The sequence below is a fragment of the Pelophylax lessonae genome, assembly GCF_965119305.1.
Source record: "Pelophylax lessonae genome assembly, chromosome: 3".
Classification (NCBI taxonomy): domain Eukaryota; kingdom Metazoa; phylum Chordata; class Amphibia; order Anura; family Ranidae; genus Pelophylax; species Pelophylax lessonae.
Genome location: NC_138770.1, coordinates 329,244,630 through 329,262,066, shown reverse-complemented (window position 1 = coordinate 329,262,066; position 17,437 = coordinate 329,244,630). Strand labels below are relative to the sequence as shown.

The 17,437-nt window shown below is 41.8% G+C and overlaps 1 protein-coding gene across 2 annotated transcripts in view; it reads left to right on the top strand.

The window, feature by feature from the left end:
- Nucleotides 1-17,437, top strand: part of ELOVL5 (ELOVL fatty acid elongase 5) — a 171,193-nt gene that overhangs the window by 84,897 nt on the left and 68,859 nt on the right. For both annotated transcript variants that reach the window (XM_082251328.1, XM_082251329.1), the window contains exon 4: nucleotides 14,477-14,554. In XM_082251328.1, the coding sequence (XP_082107454.1) occupies nucleotides 14,477-14,554 (78 nt within the window). The remainder of the gene's footprint in view (nucleotides 1-14,476; nucleotides 14,555-17,437) is intronic.

Genomic DNA, 17,437 nt, shown 5'->3' with positions numbered 1-17,437 from the left:
CATCCTGTCTGGTTAAATCCTTTACAGTGGAACAAGAAATGAGGGAAGAACTCTCTAATGGAATCATAAACTAAAAAACAAAAATTCTTTGGATATACACTGTCATTGTGTTCCTGTCTTCACCACCCAGTGAGTCACTGAACTCAACCAGGAAATACTGAACGTCTGATCCCAGTCCTGCATACGTGTTTTGGCCAGTGACTTGCTAGATACTGAAAACAAGCTCAGGAACAGCCCTGGGGCTTTCATAATTAAAGGCCGGTCCGCAGTGGAGACTGCCATGTTTTTATCTTTGCTGGTTCCCTTTTACTGTCTGTCAGATTATAATAAAGAGGCCTTGTTGTGCCTTGAAAGCCATGCCTGGTTTTCTGTTGCAATCAGCAATTAAAACTTGTTACCATAACATTACTTTTATTTGACTTGCTTAAGAAGACATCCATCGGCCCCTATTTCAGCTAACATAGTGTTTTATATCGGTAAAAAGGTTGTAAAGCAGTAATTCTGTTTAAGTTGTCTGCAGTCATTTATGTTCCTAAATCGGCAAACTCACAAATGTTTGTGTACATGTACTACATGCTTAGCACGTTCATATCTAACACACCTAGGCCTCATGCATTTGGAGCTGTTTTCTAAATGCATCTGGAAGGAGGTAATGCTTTCCTATGGGTCAATGCACACCTAGAGTCTAGGTGTGCATTCAGTCTAGCTGTGCTTTAATGCAGACCCTCAGTGATTCAAAAGCACTTATTCTGTTATCAGAGTAGTACTTCATAGGAGCAGTTTATACATCATAGGACCAATTTGTGTTCCCTACTTACTTCCAGAAGCCACGGCAAGTGGTGTCTGCTGGTGCCCCCACAGATTTTACATCATCAACTTTTTATACACTTGGATGTAACCGGCAAATCTTCTGTAAAACTCTTTAAGCCAGGCCTCGTTCAAACACTTGAGTACTGGGCCAACTACAATTTTACTGCAGGGCACTCAGCTGTGTTTTCTGCAAACCGCTATGGGCAAGAAGCCCTTCTCAAAACTAAAGAAGGCTGACAATGGTCACAGCCTTTGCAACTGTTCCTATTTAACCACTTGCCGACCTGTACGTCGTTTCGCGGGACAGCTAGTGGGGGACGTGCTTGCACATGCCGATTGGCCACAGGGCGAGCCAATCGGCGGTTCCGGCTGATGCAATGTCCGTCGGGCACCCGCGATCGCTCCCTGTGGAGATGGAACGGCAGTCTGTCTATGTAAACATGGCAGACTGCTGCTCTGTCAGTGATGAACACAGGGCTCCTGTGTTCCTCCTATTTAAGAACACAGGTCTCTGTGTCCATTCAGCAAGTCCACCCCACACAGTTAGAAAGCACCCCCTAGGGACACATTTAACCCTTTGATCGTCCCTGGTGTTAACCTCTTCCCTGCCAGTGTCATTAGGACAGTAACAGTGCCTATTTTTAGCACTGATCACTGTAGTAATGTCACTGGTCCCCCGAAAAGTGTCAAAAATGTCAGATGTCTGATCTGTCCGCCGCAATGTCGCAGTCCCACTAAAATTGCTGATGGCCGCTATTACTAGTAAAAAATCTTTGAAATCTTTCCACTATTTTGTAGACACGATACTTTTTGCGCAAACCAATCAATATACACTTATTGGGATTTTTTTTACCAAAAATGTGTAGCAGAATACATATTGGTCTAAAATGATGAAAAAAATAGATTTTTAATTTTTTTTTATTAGGAATGTTTTATAGCAGAAAGTAAATGTATTTATTTATTTATTCTTTTTTCAAAATTGTCGCTCTTTTTTTTGTTTATAGCCCAAAAAACAAAAATCGCACAGGTGATCAAATATCACCAAAAGAAAGCTCTATTTGGGGAAAAAAAAAGGACATCAGTTTTATTTAGGTACAGCATTGCACGACTGTGCAATTGTCAGGTAAATGAACGCAGTGCCGTATCGAAAAAAAGTAGCCTGGTCAGTAAGTGGGTAAAACCTGCCGGTCCAGAAGTGGTTAATTGAGCATGCAGTGATTACCTGTGGATGTTAGGCCCTGGACGCAGACGTATATACCTTTTTAGTACGATTTCATCTATATTTTTATTGGTGCTATTTTTATTGTATTCTAGCTGCTGTCTAACCAGCCCCTGCATCTAGCACATTGCACAGTAGAATATCTTAACATATTTTTTCTGGCTCTGGCACTTACATTTCTAGAACTGGAAGAGTGCTACAAGTTCAAGTAGTTGAACACTTAACACTTAAGCCAGGAAATGCTCTAATTATTCTCCCATTGATTCAAATCATAAGATAGCATTTTTAAACAGGCTGAAAATAGACTTTAAAGCTTAAAGTGATTGTAAAGTCTCGTTGTGTTTTTTTTTTTTTTATAAAAATAAGTTATACTTACCTCCTCTATGCAGTTGGTTTTGCCCAGAGCAGCCCAGATCCCCCTCGTCTTGGTTCCTTCTGTACTCCTTGCCCCTCCCTCCTGTCGAGTGCCCCCACAGCAAGCAGCTTGCTATGGGGGCATCCGAGCCAAATCATTCAAACACGGAGCTACGGCCTGGCCCCACCGCTCTCACTCCTGTTTGGCTGGCTGACTGTGATAGACAGCAGAGGGAGCCAATGACGCTGCTGCTGTGTCACAGCCAATCAGGAGAGAGAGTCTCGGATGGCCGAGACACTCGTGGGATAGTACTAGGATAGTACTTACAATGAATCAAAAGGGTTCATGGTGCGGATGGCTGCTATGTTGAATAAATAAATATTTATATATTTTTATCATGCACCAGTGTGGCTTTGAAATCACGCTACTTCAGCGCAATGTCAAAGCCACCCGATCAGTGCAATTTGGATCTCTTGATTTCATTGCGGCCTGCGACTTCATTTAACAGAAGTCATTCCAAGTCACAATGAAATCGCAAAAAAGTAATGTAGGAACCCTTTTCAAAGTCCGTTACAGAAGAGACATGCCTGCTTGCAGTCTCTGTGGCATGTAAACTGAGCTGCCCAGTTTACATTGCCAGCGTGGTTGATCAGACTATGCATATGCATATGACTTACATCATCCAGAGCCAGCCAATCAAAACCACCCACACCTGTTGCCACTACTTGGAGGGGGGGGGGTGCGGGTACCTGGTTTTAACAGGTAACTTCTCCCACTTCTGGACGGATAGCCAGAGCAATCCACCGGGAAGTCCCCCCCAACCTTCTGGGACACGTCACAGGTCTCAGAAGGATGCGGGACCATTAACAAAGCACGGCAGCCAGCTGTAAAGCTGTAAGGAATCACAGCCGGCTGCCCACAGTAAACATGCCAATGTTCTGTCGAATAGTGCTGATCATCGCATATTGCCTCGGACGATCTGTGCATGCGCAGTACGTAACTACACTTTAGCGGATCTCCGGTTCCACTGGTATGATGTCAACACTGCGCATGCGCAGAACATCTGAGGCATTATCCGACGATCTGGAGTATCAGAACACCGGCCAGGCTGCAGCACTAATGTGCAATGGAAAAATACCCCCCGCCCGCCCGGTGAGGAGAAGGTGCTCGCCGCTTCTCCTGGACTTGCTGGAGTTGTGTGCCAGGCTTCCTCTCTCCCCTACCTTTTTCTTGTGAACCTTCCACTGCTCTCGCCACCACCTCCTCCTCAGTCTCCCTCGCAGCGAGACGTGACCACCACCACACACACTATACAGTACAATTCGTGGAGCCTGAAGAGCGAGGCAGAACTGGACAATCAGATTATGCCTCCACTCTTTGCTAATCGTTGGAAAATGCCTCAGAATATCTGAGCATGCGCAGTGTTGATGTCACGCCAGCTGATTGGGAAATCAGCTGGAGTGACCTTATGTACTGCGCATGCGCAGATCGTCGGAGGCATTATCCGACGATCTGCACTATTCGGCAGAACACTGGTGTCGGGACCCGAAGGCCAACAAAGAAACCATTCAGGTGAACACAACACTGGACCCCTGGACAGGTAAGTGTCCTTTTATTAAACATCAGCAGCGAAAGTATTTATAGCTGCTGCCATTTAATTTGTTTAAAAAAGTCTGAAGAACCGCTTTAAAGAACACACTTGAAGCCTGTTTATTGGGCAATGCAAGAGCAGCAGCACACTGATGAGTCACCACTCTGCTCACTTTGGTTCATTAGTCTTCTAGTTGCTTGTAAATGATGGGGTTGTGTTGTATGGAACATAAGATTTTTTGCAATGATTTCTATATACAGTGGGGATCAAAAGTTTGGGCACCCCAGGTGAAAATTTGTATTACAGTAATGTGCATAAAGAAGCCAAGGAAAGATGGCAAAATCTCCAAAAGGCATCAAATTACAGATTAGACATTCTTATAATATGTCAACAAAAGTTAGATTTTATTTCCATCATTGACACTTTCAAAATTACAGAAAACAAAAAAATGGCGTCTGCAAAAGTTTGGGCACCCTGCAGAATTTATAGCATGCACTGCCCCCTTTGCAAGGCTGAGACCTGCCAGTGTCATGGATTGTTCTCAATCATGGTCTGGGAAGACCAGGTGATGTCAATCTCCAAGGTTTTAAATGCCCAGACTCATTTGACCTTGCCCCAACAATCAGCACCATGGGATCTTCTAAGCAGTTGTCTAGAAAACTGAAACTGAAAATACTTGATGCTCACAAAGCTGGAGAAGGCTATAAGAAGATAGCAAAGCGTTTTCAGATGTCAATATCCTCTGTTCGGAATGTAATTAAGAAATGGCAGTCATCAGGAACAGTGGAAGTTAAAGCAAGATCTGGAAGACCAAGAAAAATATCAGACAGAACAGCTCGCAGGATTGTGAGAAAAACAATTCAAAACCCACGTTTGGCTGCACAATCCCTCTAGAAAGATCTGGCAGACACTGGAGTTGTGGTACACTGTTCCACTATAAAGAGATACTTGTACAAATAGGGTCTTCATGGAAGAGTCATCAGAAGAAAACCTCTTCTACGTCCTCACCAGTGGCGGCCGGTCTATTGAGGGCGCAGGGGCGCCGCCCCCCCATCCATGCATCTGGCCCCCTAATCTGCATGCCCCCCGCCGGACGCATGGAGCTTAATGGGGTTTTTTTTTTAAAATCACCTGATTAGAGCCAGAAGCTCTAATAGGGTGATGCAATGGGTGAAGCCGGGGCACAGAGCAGTGCGCCCCGAGCCCACCCATTGTGTGACAATAGCGAATGAAAATTTGCTATTGCCACACCAATCCTCCTCCTGGCCAATCAGGAAGCGCGTCCGATAGGACTGGAGGAGACGCGCCACCGGGACTTATGAGAAGCCGACGCCGGGACACTGATGAGAAGCCGCCCGTAGCCGCTGCTGCTCCAGGTAAGTAAGGGAGCACGCACGCTGATCTCTGCATTGGGGGAATGTATGCTGGTCACTGCATTGAAGGGAGCACACACGCTGATCTCTGCATTGGGGGCATGTATGCTGGTCATTGCATTGGGGGCACGCACGCTGATCTCTGCATTGGGGGCATGTATGCTGGTCACTGCATTGAAAGGGGGCATGTACGCTGGTCACTGCATTGAAAGGGGGCACACTGGTCTCTCTGCATTGAAAGGGGGCACGCTGGTCTCTCTGCATTGAAAGGGGGCACGCTGGTCTCTCTGCATTGAAAGGGGGCACGCTGGTCTCTCTGCATTGAAAGGGGGCACACTATTCCTTATTTACTGAAGGCCCCTTTCACACTTTTGCGACCTCAAAGTCACGCAATTTTTTTACAGCGTTTTTTGCCGCAAAGCAATGCCTATTTTTCTGTTTGCGCCCCCCCAAAAATTTTGAGCACCAGCTGCCACTGGTCCTCATCACAAATATCAGCGTTTGAACTTTGCAAATGAACATATAGACAAGCCTGATGCATTTTGGAAACAAGTTCTGTGGACCGATGAGGTTAAAATTGAACTTTTTGGCCGGAATGAGCAAAGGTACGTTTGGAGAAGAAGGGGCACAGAATTTAATGAAAAGAACCTCTGTCCAACTGTTAAGCATGGGGGTGGATCAATCATGCTTTGGGGTTGTATTGCAGCCAGTGGCACAGGGAACATCTCACGAGTAGAAGGAAAAATGGATTCAATAAAATTTCAGCAATGTTTGGATGGTAACTTGATGCCATCTGTGAAAAAGCTGAAGTTAAAGAGAGGATGGCTTCTACAAATGGATAATGATCCTAAATACACCTCGAAATCCACGGGGGATTACATCAAGAGGCGTAAACTGAAGGTTTTGCCATGGCCTTCACAATCTCCTGACCTCAACATAATTGAAAATCTATGGATAGACCTTAAAAGAGCAGTGCGTGACAGACAGCCCAGAAATCTCAAAGAACTGGAAGACTTTTGTAAGGAACAATGGGCAAAGATACCTCAAACAAGAATTGAAAGACTCTTGGCTCGCTACAAAAAGCGTTTACAAGCTGTGATACTTGCCAAAGGGGGCAGTACAAGATATTAACTCTGCAGGGTGACCAAACTTTTGCACACACCATTTTTTGGTTTTCTGTTATTTTGAAAGTGTCAATGATGGAAATAAAATCTAACTTTTGTTGACATATTATAAGAATGTCTAATCTGTAATTGATGCCTCTTGGAGATTTTTCCATCTTTCCTTGGCTTCTTTATGCACATTAATACAAATTTATACCTGGGGTGCCCAAACTTTCGATCCCCACTGTAGTTATTGACAAACTTTTATACAATTACTAAAAAAGAAACTTCTACTAGAAGGATAAACAATTACTTTAAAACATCAGTTTTGAAAATTCTAAACACCTTAGTTACAACCCCGGGTTACAAACGACTCCTGCTTACAAACTCCTACTCACTCCTATAAGAGTTATCATAGGGAAAATGTGTCTCCACTGAAGCTTTATTACTAATCCTTGTTTCCACAACAACCCAAATTTTTCAAAACCCAGTTGTCATAGGGACAGGAAGTGAAGTGAAATCTTCTGAACAGGGGTAGAGACAGCAAAACAAATGGTACAGGAGTGTTAACCCTTCCCTATGCTATCCAAAAAACTTAAAAATAATTTTTTTGGCTTGAGCTACACTTAAAAAAATGTATCTGTCCCGACTTACAAACAAATTCAACTTAAGAACAAACCTACAAGTCCCTGTCTTGTTTGTAAACCCGGGGACCTCCTGTATTTCACGTGTAAAAATGATTTGGACAAGAATGATGGAAGCTGTGATATCTGGTCCTGCAGGTTTCCAAATACTGCCTTGGAGCTAATGTGAAATGTTAATATGCTTGAGCTATATACAGTGTAGTATGCCTATAGCCAAAGGCATTACGGTATTAATTCATGCTGCCAACGCCTACAGCAAATACAATATTTACATTCCAAGACTAATGTACAATGTGATGTTTCTTGTACCCATCCTCCTGCAGTACAGGATAAAATAATATTATTTCATCTGCTCTTTTCATACACTTTATTTCCTCGAGTGAATTCTGTATGCTGTGCTGTTTTTCCCTTAGGAGTCAAGTCATTTTTATCTTTAAGGGACACTGACAGAACAGATCTCCCTGTAGAAATAGAACTGTTACAAATTGGACTTGTTAATCTAAATCAGTTGTACAGGGTTGCAATGAACTCAATGCTGGCCTTTCAGAGTAGATTTGACGTTGGATTAAGCTCATAACGCTTTCATCTCTTTCGTTGCTTTGTCCAGAAAAGAACTCTGCTAAATATAATGACCTTTACAACTCATTCCATACCTAATACCATATATCTTCTTTTATCCTTTACACCGGTAAGTTGCCAAATATTAATTTACAAAACTACACACAATTAAATTAAAGGGAATCTTTTATCAAGTAAACTGCCAGTGTGAGAAGCCTCAAGCAGAAGCTGAAATTCAGTGATTAGGTTGCATACAGTACTTGTTCTGGGTCAGTAGCATTGTAGTAAGAACTGTATAGGTTTAGCGTTACTGCCCTCAGGTCTAGTGAGTTGGAGAATAAAAGCTTTACTTTTTTTTTTTCTTTTGGCTCCTTCTCGATTTGATTTAATTTAGAAATCTAGATTTTCTGTTCTGCGCTAAGGTTCCTACATGCAACTACAGTTCCATGACTAGTGATATTTTTTATGCATTTTCTATAGCACCCAATCTGACTCAGTAAACGGCTTGGCCACCACTTGCAACATCCAATCAACAAAGGTGTAGTATATGGCACTTCCTTCATTAAATAACCCAGTACACAGGTACAGGCTGCATTTGGTTAATGTGGGAGAGGGTAGTGTGTATTATGCAGGTCGCAGATAGGGGGTACAAGCATATAAGCCGCTCTCTGCTTTTTGACTCCATTCAGGGCATAGTGACAGTATTATTAGCCCATTCACCAACCCACTTACAGTATACTTTAATTCCTCAATAACTTTTTTTAAAAAAAAAAAGAGACCTGTTTTTACAAAGAATTATTTACAGGAGCTGACAATCCATTGTTAAGCAAGAGCTTAAAGTGATTGTAAAGGCGGAAGGTTTTTTTATCCTTATCTCTATATTAAGGAAAAAAACCTTCTTTAATTAGTGCCCCCCCTATCCCCCCAAATACTTAGAGAAAGAAAGGAAGCACAATCCCGGTTGAAAAAGTCTACACCACAGCACAGGTGAAAACAATTGCAAACCCCCAAATACTTTCCTGAGCCCGATCTCCATCCAGCTCTATGCCTAAGAGCAGCAATGCGGCACTTTCGCTCTCTGTGTCTCCTCACTGGACATGGAGGTAGCAGCGGGATCCATTGGCTCCTGCCGCTGTCAATCAAATCCTGCAAGGAAGAAGTGGGGGCGGGGTTAATGGACACACACACTGCCCAGCTCATGAGTGAGACCACACAAGTGCCCCCCTAGCAAGCTGCTTGTTATGGTGGCATTTAGAAGGGAGAAGGAGCCAGGAGTGCTGGCGGAAGACTCTAGAAGAGGGGATTCAGGGCTGGTCTGTGCAAAACCATAACAGGCTATTATTATTTCTAAGTAATTGTTGAAGTTGATCCAGGGAGTATGGGATTGCCTAAAGTTTATAAACAAAGGGCCAGTTTACTGTCCTTCAGACTTTATCGGGCTGGAGTGGCCAACGGAGGTAGAAAATGCCCCTGGGTCAGTGGGAGTAAAAAATTACATAGTGCCTTTGGTCAGTAGGAGGAATAGTGCCTCATCAATAGTATTAGGGGGAGGAATAGTGCCTAATTGTTTATATCAGTGGGAGGAATTATGCCCCATTGCTGGTGTCAGTGGGAGGAATAGTGTCCTTTTTTATTGGAGTCAGTGGTATGAAAAATGCCCCATTGTTGGTGTCCGTAAGAGAAATAATGTCTCATCGTTGGTGCACGTGGAAGGAAAAATACAAGCAAGAGAAATAGTTCCCCACTTTTGGTGTAAGTGGAAGGAATAGTGCCCCCCTTGTTGGTGTCAGTGGGAAGAATAGTGTTCTGAGGGCAGGATAAAGTCATGCAAAGGGCCACAGTTTGGAGACCACTGATTTAGGGGCTAAGGAACAATTTGTTTTCCTTGTTGGAGCAATCTGGACCATCATTTGGGGGTTTTCTACCTTTCTTTGGAATAGAGTTCTGTCGATTTGAAGTTTTTAATTTATTTAGATTTGTCTTTTGGTTATACTTGATGGGCAAGTGTCTTTTCTTCTAGCTTTAACATTTTCAGTAGAATCACAGATAAAATAAGAGTGTAGCTTATACAAACTTTACATTTGGTTCCAAGAATAGTTGGACAGTGTATTTAGTTGCAGTCATATGAAATGGAACAGACTAGAGCAGAAGTATTTAGCTTGTGATGTGTCAGTTATCTGTAATGGCAGTTTTTCTATTGGATATTTTGTGAGGTCATGCTGACATTTATGCCCTTTTTTTTTAAATGAACATCTCCTATTTAAAGCATTGCTAGACTGACTGCAAAGCAGAATCTCCTAATAAGAGCATTGTTAGATGCGGGGCCATGTCCCCAGATTGTCTGTTGTCCACATAAACTGTCCAAAGTTACTCCTGTAGATAGCGGAGGAATGACAGAGCAGATAGAAATCCTACTAGGTACTTTGGATTGAGGAAAGTACACGCTATAAGTGGATGTGCATTGTTCGTTTTTCATTTCAGAGGTTTACAACCATTTTAAATGGGTATGGACCCTTTGATGCTTTGTACCACATGTAATTGCAGTGACCCTGATTTACTAAAGGATTTGCACATAGTAATACTGCAAAGGGAAATTCCTCTTCCCAGGAGAATTTTGACTTACCTTGGTCAATGCGGTGAAAATTTTGTTAGCAAATAATACCAAGGTATGTGCGTAAAAAAATGAAAAACCTAATTTTTGCTTGCACGCGATTAGATGATTGATGTAAGCAGAACTTTATTTTGTTAAGTCAAAATTCACTTTGTAAAATGAAAATTCTCTACTCCTTTAGTGAATCTGGGTCAATATAAGGGAAACTGCCTGCACTGACATTTGTACCATACTGTAAAGTGGGTATAAAGCCTCAGTTCTTATTCTCACTAGCTTTATTGATGCTCTCACTGCTGTCAATCTCAACTCATGAGGGAGCAGGGGGCAGGGCCGAGTCCCTCTATGTCAATAGATGCAGACAGGGAGGCTCATGAGGGAGCCACCATCAGTGCCCCTATAGAAAGAGGCTTTCTATGGGGGCACTTGGCAGGGTGTAACAGAATTCCATACCTCGTTAGATTTCCATACCCTTGTCACTTCCTGTCCGAAACAGCTGAGCAGCGTAACAGTGCGCATGCTCAGAGCCCCCCGAAAACACCATTGAACAGCTGTGAAGTTGAGGAGTGCGCATGCTCGGAGGGAATGAAATAATCACGGTATTGTGTGTAATGTTATACTTGCGGCGGTTACATAAAAACAGTTCGGCTGCAACATCAATCATCTCCTCTGCTATCCCTGTCACCTCCCTGATGTCGGCTAGTAAATATAAAAGTGGCGGCGGGTGTATGAATTTGAAATGACGGAGATCTCGGCTCCGTGATGCGCTTTTATATTTATTAGCCGAGAGCAGGGAAGTGAGAGGGGAAGGAGCGGAGATGATTTATGTTGCAGAGGAGCTGTTTTAATGTAATCGCGGCAAGTGTAAGTACCGTGAGAAATCCATACCCTCCGTAGGTTCACCGGAAGTGATGAGGGTATGGTTTTCTCACGGGTATGGTTTTTTCACGGAACAAGGGGATCCGAGAAGAGGAGGTTTGGGGTCGCCCTGTGCAATTCCATTGCACAGAGCAGGGAAGTATATAACTGTTTGTTATTAAACAAAAAAAAAACTAATCTTTTTTACAAACTTTAATAATGTAATTTTAATTTTATCTGTACTGCACAGTATACTCATGATTAGGTGTCTTTACTGGTAGCAAGTGCCATGCCTTGGGGAATTGTTATTACATCTTAGAACTCTGTAGACTTTTTTTTGTAATTTGAGATCAGCACACTCTAAATTTGTAATTTAAAAAAAAAAACAATGCATCCAAAAGATGTTATATGAATAGCTTCCAGCATTACCATTAAAGTGGTACTTGAGATCAAAATGCAAGCTGACCGGGCCAGTACACTTAGTTTTTATTACTTTTTTACTTTTATTTTACTTTTATGATGACTAAGTCATCTCTTGCAGTGATGTGGTAAGGTTTAAGATTTGGATGTAAATCGTATTCTCCTCTTTATCAAGAGAACATGCACACTTTGCAGGTCAGATAAGGATTTTATTAGAAAAACTGACCCTAAAAGTGTGTAAAAACGGTGAAGTTGACCTTAGACTAATGTAGTACTTTACCCTACTTGGCACAACAGCTAGCTTACATCTGAATACCATTGTGCTGAGTTAGCAGAAGCACCCAGCCATCAAGTGTGGTATAGCAGTTTGTCCTTGGAGATAAATTTGTGTGCAGAAGAAAGGTTGGCAGTAAAATCTTTCAATATACTGAAAGAAAAGTACATGTTGCATGGCTTAGTACAGGGGTCATGTGCGGGACCTAATATTTAAAAACTAAGGTCTGCTATTTAGCACTTATGTATAGTAAGGATGTCAGGGCATGGCTTAGCTTATTTATCCAAGCTTTTCGGTGTTGCACAAATCCACCTTACTCGCCTTTTTTTAGGTTTTTCCCAGGACATGCCTGCAAGTGGTGCTGGAACAAACGCTCGAGGTTCCTTGTCTGATGTAAAAAAATGTCAGTACTAAGATGTTTCTAACAACCACCAATCAAATCCAAACCAGCCTTGTAAGTTTGAATGTTATTGGTGATGCAGAAAGAGACATTTATTCAGCACAGTCTGCAGAAAGTTCTGCCATGTACTTAACTCTAGGAGTGGCTTTACAATGGCCTGGATACAGAAGATTGCACAAAATTGAGTGAATGCTTGGACTTGAGCACAGCTGCAGTATTGCTGAATATTGTTAGTAACTGAATTGTTCTTGTAGTCTGATTTTTTTTTTTTTACATATACTTGCCACCATAATGTAGATATTGCATACTTCCAGGGGATATGCCATTACATACATTATGAGCACTTCCCTCACATTTTTGTAAATATTTCATTATATCCTTTCATGTGATAACACTGAAGAAATGACACTTTTCTACAATGTAAGGTAGTGAGTGTACAGATTGTATAACAGTGTAAATTTGCTGTCCCCTCAAAATAACTCAACACACAGCTAATTATATCTAAACCGCTGGCAACAAAAGTGAGTACACCCCTAGGTAAAAATGTCCAAATTGGGCCCAATTAGCAATTTTCCCTCCCCGGTGTCATGTGACTCGTTAGTGTTACAAGGTCTCAGGTGTGAATGGGGAGCAGGTGTGTTACATTTGGTGTTATCGCTCTCACTCTCTCATACTGGTCACTGGAAGTTCAACATGGCACCTCATGGCAAAGCACTCCCTGAGGATCTGAAAAAAAAAAAGATTTGTTGGTCTACATAAAGATGGCCTAGGCTATAAGAAGATTGCCAAGACCCTGAAACTGACCTGCAGCACGGTGACCAAGACCATACAGCGGTTTAACAGGACAGGTTCCACTCAAAACAGGCCTCGCTATGGTGGACCAAAGGAGTTCAGTGCACGTGCTCAGCGTTAAACCCAGAGGTTGTCTTTGGGAAATAGACGTATGAATGCTGCCAGCATTGCTGCAGAGGTTGAAGGGGTGAGGGGGGTCAGCTGGTAAGTGCTCAGACCATACACCGCACACTGCATCAAATTGGTCTGCATGGCTGTCGTCCCAGAAAGAAACCTCTTCTAAAGATGATGTGACAAAGATAAAGTTATTAGGTTCAGATGGTGTCAAGCATGTGTGGCAACAACCAGGTGAGGAGTATGACAAGTGTCTTGCCTACAGTCAAGCATGGTGGTGGGAGTGTCATTGTCTGGGGCTGCATGAGTGCTTTCAGCATTGGGGAGCTACAGTTCATTGAGGGAACCATGAATGCCTACATGTACTGTGACATACTGAACCAGAGCATGATCCCCCCACCCTTCGGAGACTGGGCTGCAGGGCAGTATTCCAACATAACGACCCCAAACACACCTCCAAGACGACCACTGCCTTGCTAAAGAAGCTGAGGGTAAAGGTGATGGACAGGCCAAGCATGTCTCCAGACCTAAACCCTATTGAGCATCTGTGGGACATCCTCAAATGGAAGGTGGAGGAGTGCAAAGTCTCTTACATCCACCAGATCCGTGATGTCGTCATGGAGGAGTGGAAGAGGACTCCAGTGGCAACCTGTGAAGCTCTGGTGAACGCCATGCTCAAGTGGGTTAAGGCAGTGCTGGAAAATAGTGGTGGTCACACAAAATATTGACACTTTTGGGCTCAATTTAGACATTTTCACTTAGGGGTATACTCACGTTTGTTGCCAGTGGTTTAGACATTAATGTGTGTTGAGTTATTTTGAGGGGACAGCCAATTTACACTGTTATACAAGTTGTACACTCGCTACTTTACATTGTAGCAAAGTGTCATTTCTTCAGTGTTGTCATATGAAAAGTTGTAATAAAATATTTACAAAAATGTAAGGGGTAAACTCACTTTTGTGACATACTGTACATCTCTGTTGCCAAACGTGTTGCACTTATATAGACATTATTGTATTAGACCACAAGTATGTTGTGAAATCGTGGCAGTTTTTGAAACTTCCTTGTAACAGTTAATTATACTGTATGTGTTGCCTATAAAGTTGCTTGCAATCACATACTCATTTCCATAATTCTGTATAGTGAAGGAGATAATAATTGGTTGCTGGGACTGACACAGCTCTCCTTTTTAAGATACGTTTCTTATATTAGATACATTATGGTATTTTCTACCGATTAAATAAATTGGACACTTTCTTCTGAGTCTTTATGTATATGATACACATTGTTTCCTAATATCATTATATACAGTTTATTTATGTCTGTATCCTAATTGAAATGTGCTTATCTTTTGTAGCTTGTAACAGGAGTATGGGAAGGAGGCTACAACTTCTTCTGCCAAGACACTCGGAGTGGAGGGGAAGCGGACATGAAGGTAGGATCATGCTTATTTTCAGAAGACTAAAAGGAGGCAGGCTGATTAAGAGCAGTTAAAATCACTATAAACAACCCGTTAAAGCCCAACTCCAGAAAAAAGAGATGAAATATAAATAATGCAGTGTTCATTAATTATCTTGCTCCTCAGTCTTGATTCCAAAACACCTTTTCCTAAAGTAGAATTCCAGGCTAAACCTAACTAGTCTTAAAATGTTCCTGTCCCCCTCCTATCACCTATGCTGAGACTAATGCCCCATACACACGTGCAGATTATCTGCAGACTTTTGTCTGCAGACTTACCTTTTCTATGTAGTGCAAGGGCCTGCCGGATTGCATACAAATTGAAAGTGTTTAGGTTTGACCTCATATTATATGGTTTTGGTAAGTCTGCAGACAAAAGTCTGCAGATAATCTGCACGTGTGTATGGGGCATAACCTGTGTAAGAAAGATGTAGTTTCCTGTATGAGCAAGGCTAATTTAGTCTTACCCTGGGGACCAGACATTTTTCCCTGCTCTGTATTTTCTTGGGCACTGGTCCCTACACTGCCCCTGTGAGTTCCTCTGCCTTTGATGCTTATGAGACAGGGCATGGCCACAGAAGTGTCACCTCCACCAATAGGAGGTGTTTACATCATGCAGGCAGTGATGTGGATACCTAAAGAAGGACCCCAGGAAGTAAAGAGAGGGCAAGAGAAGGATCTTCATGGGTTATCATATGACCGTGGCTTCAGTTAACTAAAATGGGTATTTTCTTCTTTTTTTTTTTTTCTTTCATACCAGTGTTTAGTTAGAGTGGGCATGTAAAAAAAAAAATCAGTGCAGTAGGAATTTAGTTTGTTTTGATGAGAAACCCTAAAGGGTTAATTACTTCAAAAGGGATGCCAGCGTTATAGCATCCTACATCAGAGCACTGAGATTTCACCAGGTGGTTAATAAACAAGTCCCTGAACAAGAGAACAAATAACACATTAGGATTCTGCAATGTATATGGATCACCCAGAGGTGAATAGGATTACAGTATTATTTTTATTTATTTTTCATAAAATGAAGTAAGGACCTATTCACACCTTATGCAGTGCAGCACTTTTTTCTTCCTGCATCAAAAATGCATGGAAAGTAGGTTATATGGGTTCCAATGGTACAGTTCACACCAGTGCAGTGCTTTCCAGTGCTTTTCAGTTTTAGAAAAAAAGTACAACATGCTGCTTTTTTTCCTGCACAGAACTGTACTGGAACGTGGTAAAAAGCAAAAAAAAAAGAAAAAACATCAAAAACACATCAGACCCCCAGTACAGTGAAAAAAAAAAAAAAGAAAAAAACGCATAAAATATGCACCAAAAAGTGTTAAAAACATGCATGCAGAAATGATGATTGAACTGAGGCTCGATTCACACCTCTGCATGTTGTTGCTTTTGAGCGTTTCTGTAGTGCTTTTTGCTGTGCTTTCCACATTTTTTAAACTGCCATTTGTGTTTTTTATGGGTTTTTTTTTTTTTTTTATTTGGAAAATTTGTTGTTGAGTAAATTTAGAAAAGGAAATCGTAGTAAAAACGCAATAATTGCATTTTGGATGCAGGTCCATTGAAGTCTGATACATGCAAAACGCTGCATTCTGCAGAAAGAAAAGTCCCTGACCCTTTCAAAAAATGCAGAGGCACAAAAATGCATTGATTCGAACGTGTTCCAAAGGGAAGCCATGTTTTTTAAAAAAAAAAAAAAAAAAAATGAAATGCATTTCTGCAAAAAGCATAAAAAAAAAACGCATTAGTGTGAATGGAGCTTAAGGAAGCATTCCAGCTGCCATTAGACCCATAGAAGTATTAGCTAGGGAAAATTAGATTCCGAGCAATGCAATAGCTGGAAAAATAATAATAGGCCTCTGGGAATCTTTCCGCTGATAGCTGGGAGCAACCTGTTTCCACTTCATCAGTAAATCAAAGCATGTAAGGGAATCATCTCACAGAATACATCTGATAGGCTCATTAGGAGGACAAAATCAGCCTCAAAATGTATAGGAATGGGGTGCTATAGAGTAGGAGCTATACAAGGATCTACCCAAATGTATTCTGCCATGAAGTAATTTAGGAATATATATTTACAGACCGCATATTATGGTAAAAGGCAATTTGATCCAACTGAGTTCAATTAATCATCTGTCAGCATGCAGCTTCCTTCAGGACAGATGAAGCAGAAAGCCTGCCAAAAGCAAATTACCTTGTTGTTTAGCAACTGCCATTCCTTTGATTATCAGATAAGATTGCAAGAAAAATATATGCAGAGAACTAAGAAACGGCAAAAGTAGGAGATGAAATTGATGGATCTGTTAAAACATAAGTAAAACCAGCTTTGATGGTTTGCATCTACCTCGCTGTATTAACCTGTATTTTTGCAATGAAACATTTTATATCCTCACCTAACTGCTCAAGGCTCCTTCAGTCTGCATGTTTTAGCTCAGGTAGAGACATGCTATTTAGGCTTCTTATTCTGAGAATTATGAAATGAAATCTGTTAAAGCAGACCTAAATCCCATAACTCCTTCAAGCTGCAGGTTTTAGGACTATGGGATTCATGTACCTGCTGTCACAATTCCAGGCAGGAAGAGTCCTTGCTTTGGCTGGTTCGGCAAAGAGCCAGAATTTTCACTAAGAGGGAGCCTTGAGGGGTTGGTAGGTAAGTATAAGAAAAGATTTTCTGCCAGATTGCACGTTGGCACAATGTGCAATAAAAATCAGGGGGTGTAAGTTGGCTTTAAACGATAAACTACTTTACTGGCAAAATACTTCTGGTCTTGAGTTACAATTAAGTAGTCAAATCCTAACAAAACATGCCTCCCCTCCCCGATATCTTTCGAAAAATTGACCTGGGGAAAATAGGCTGCAC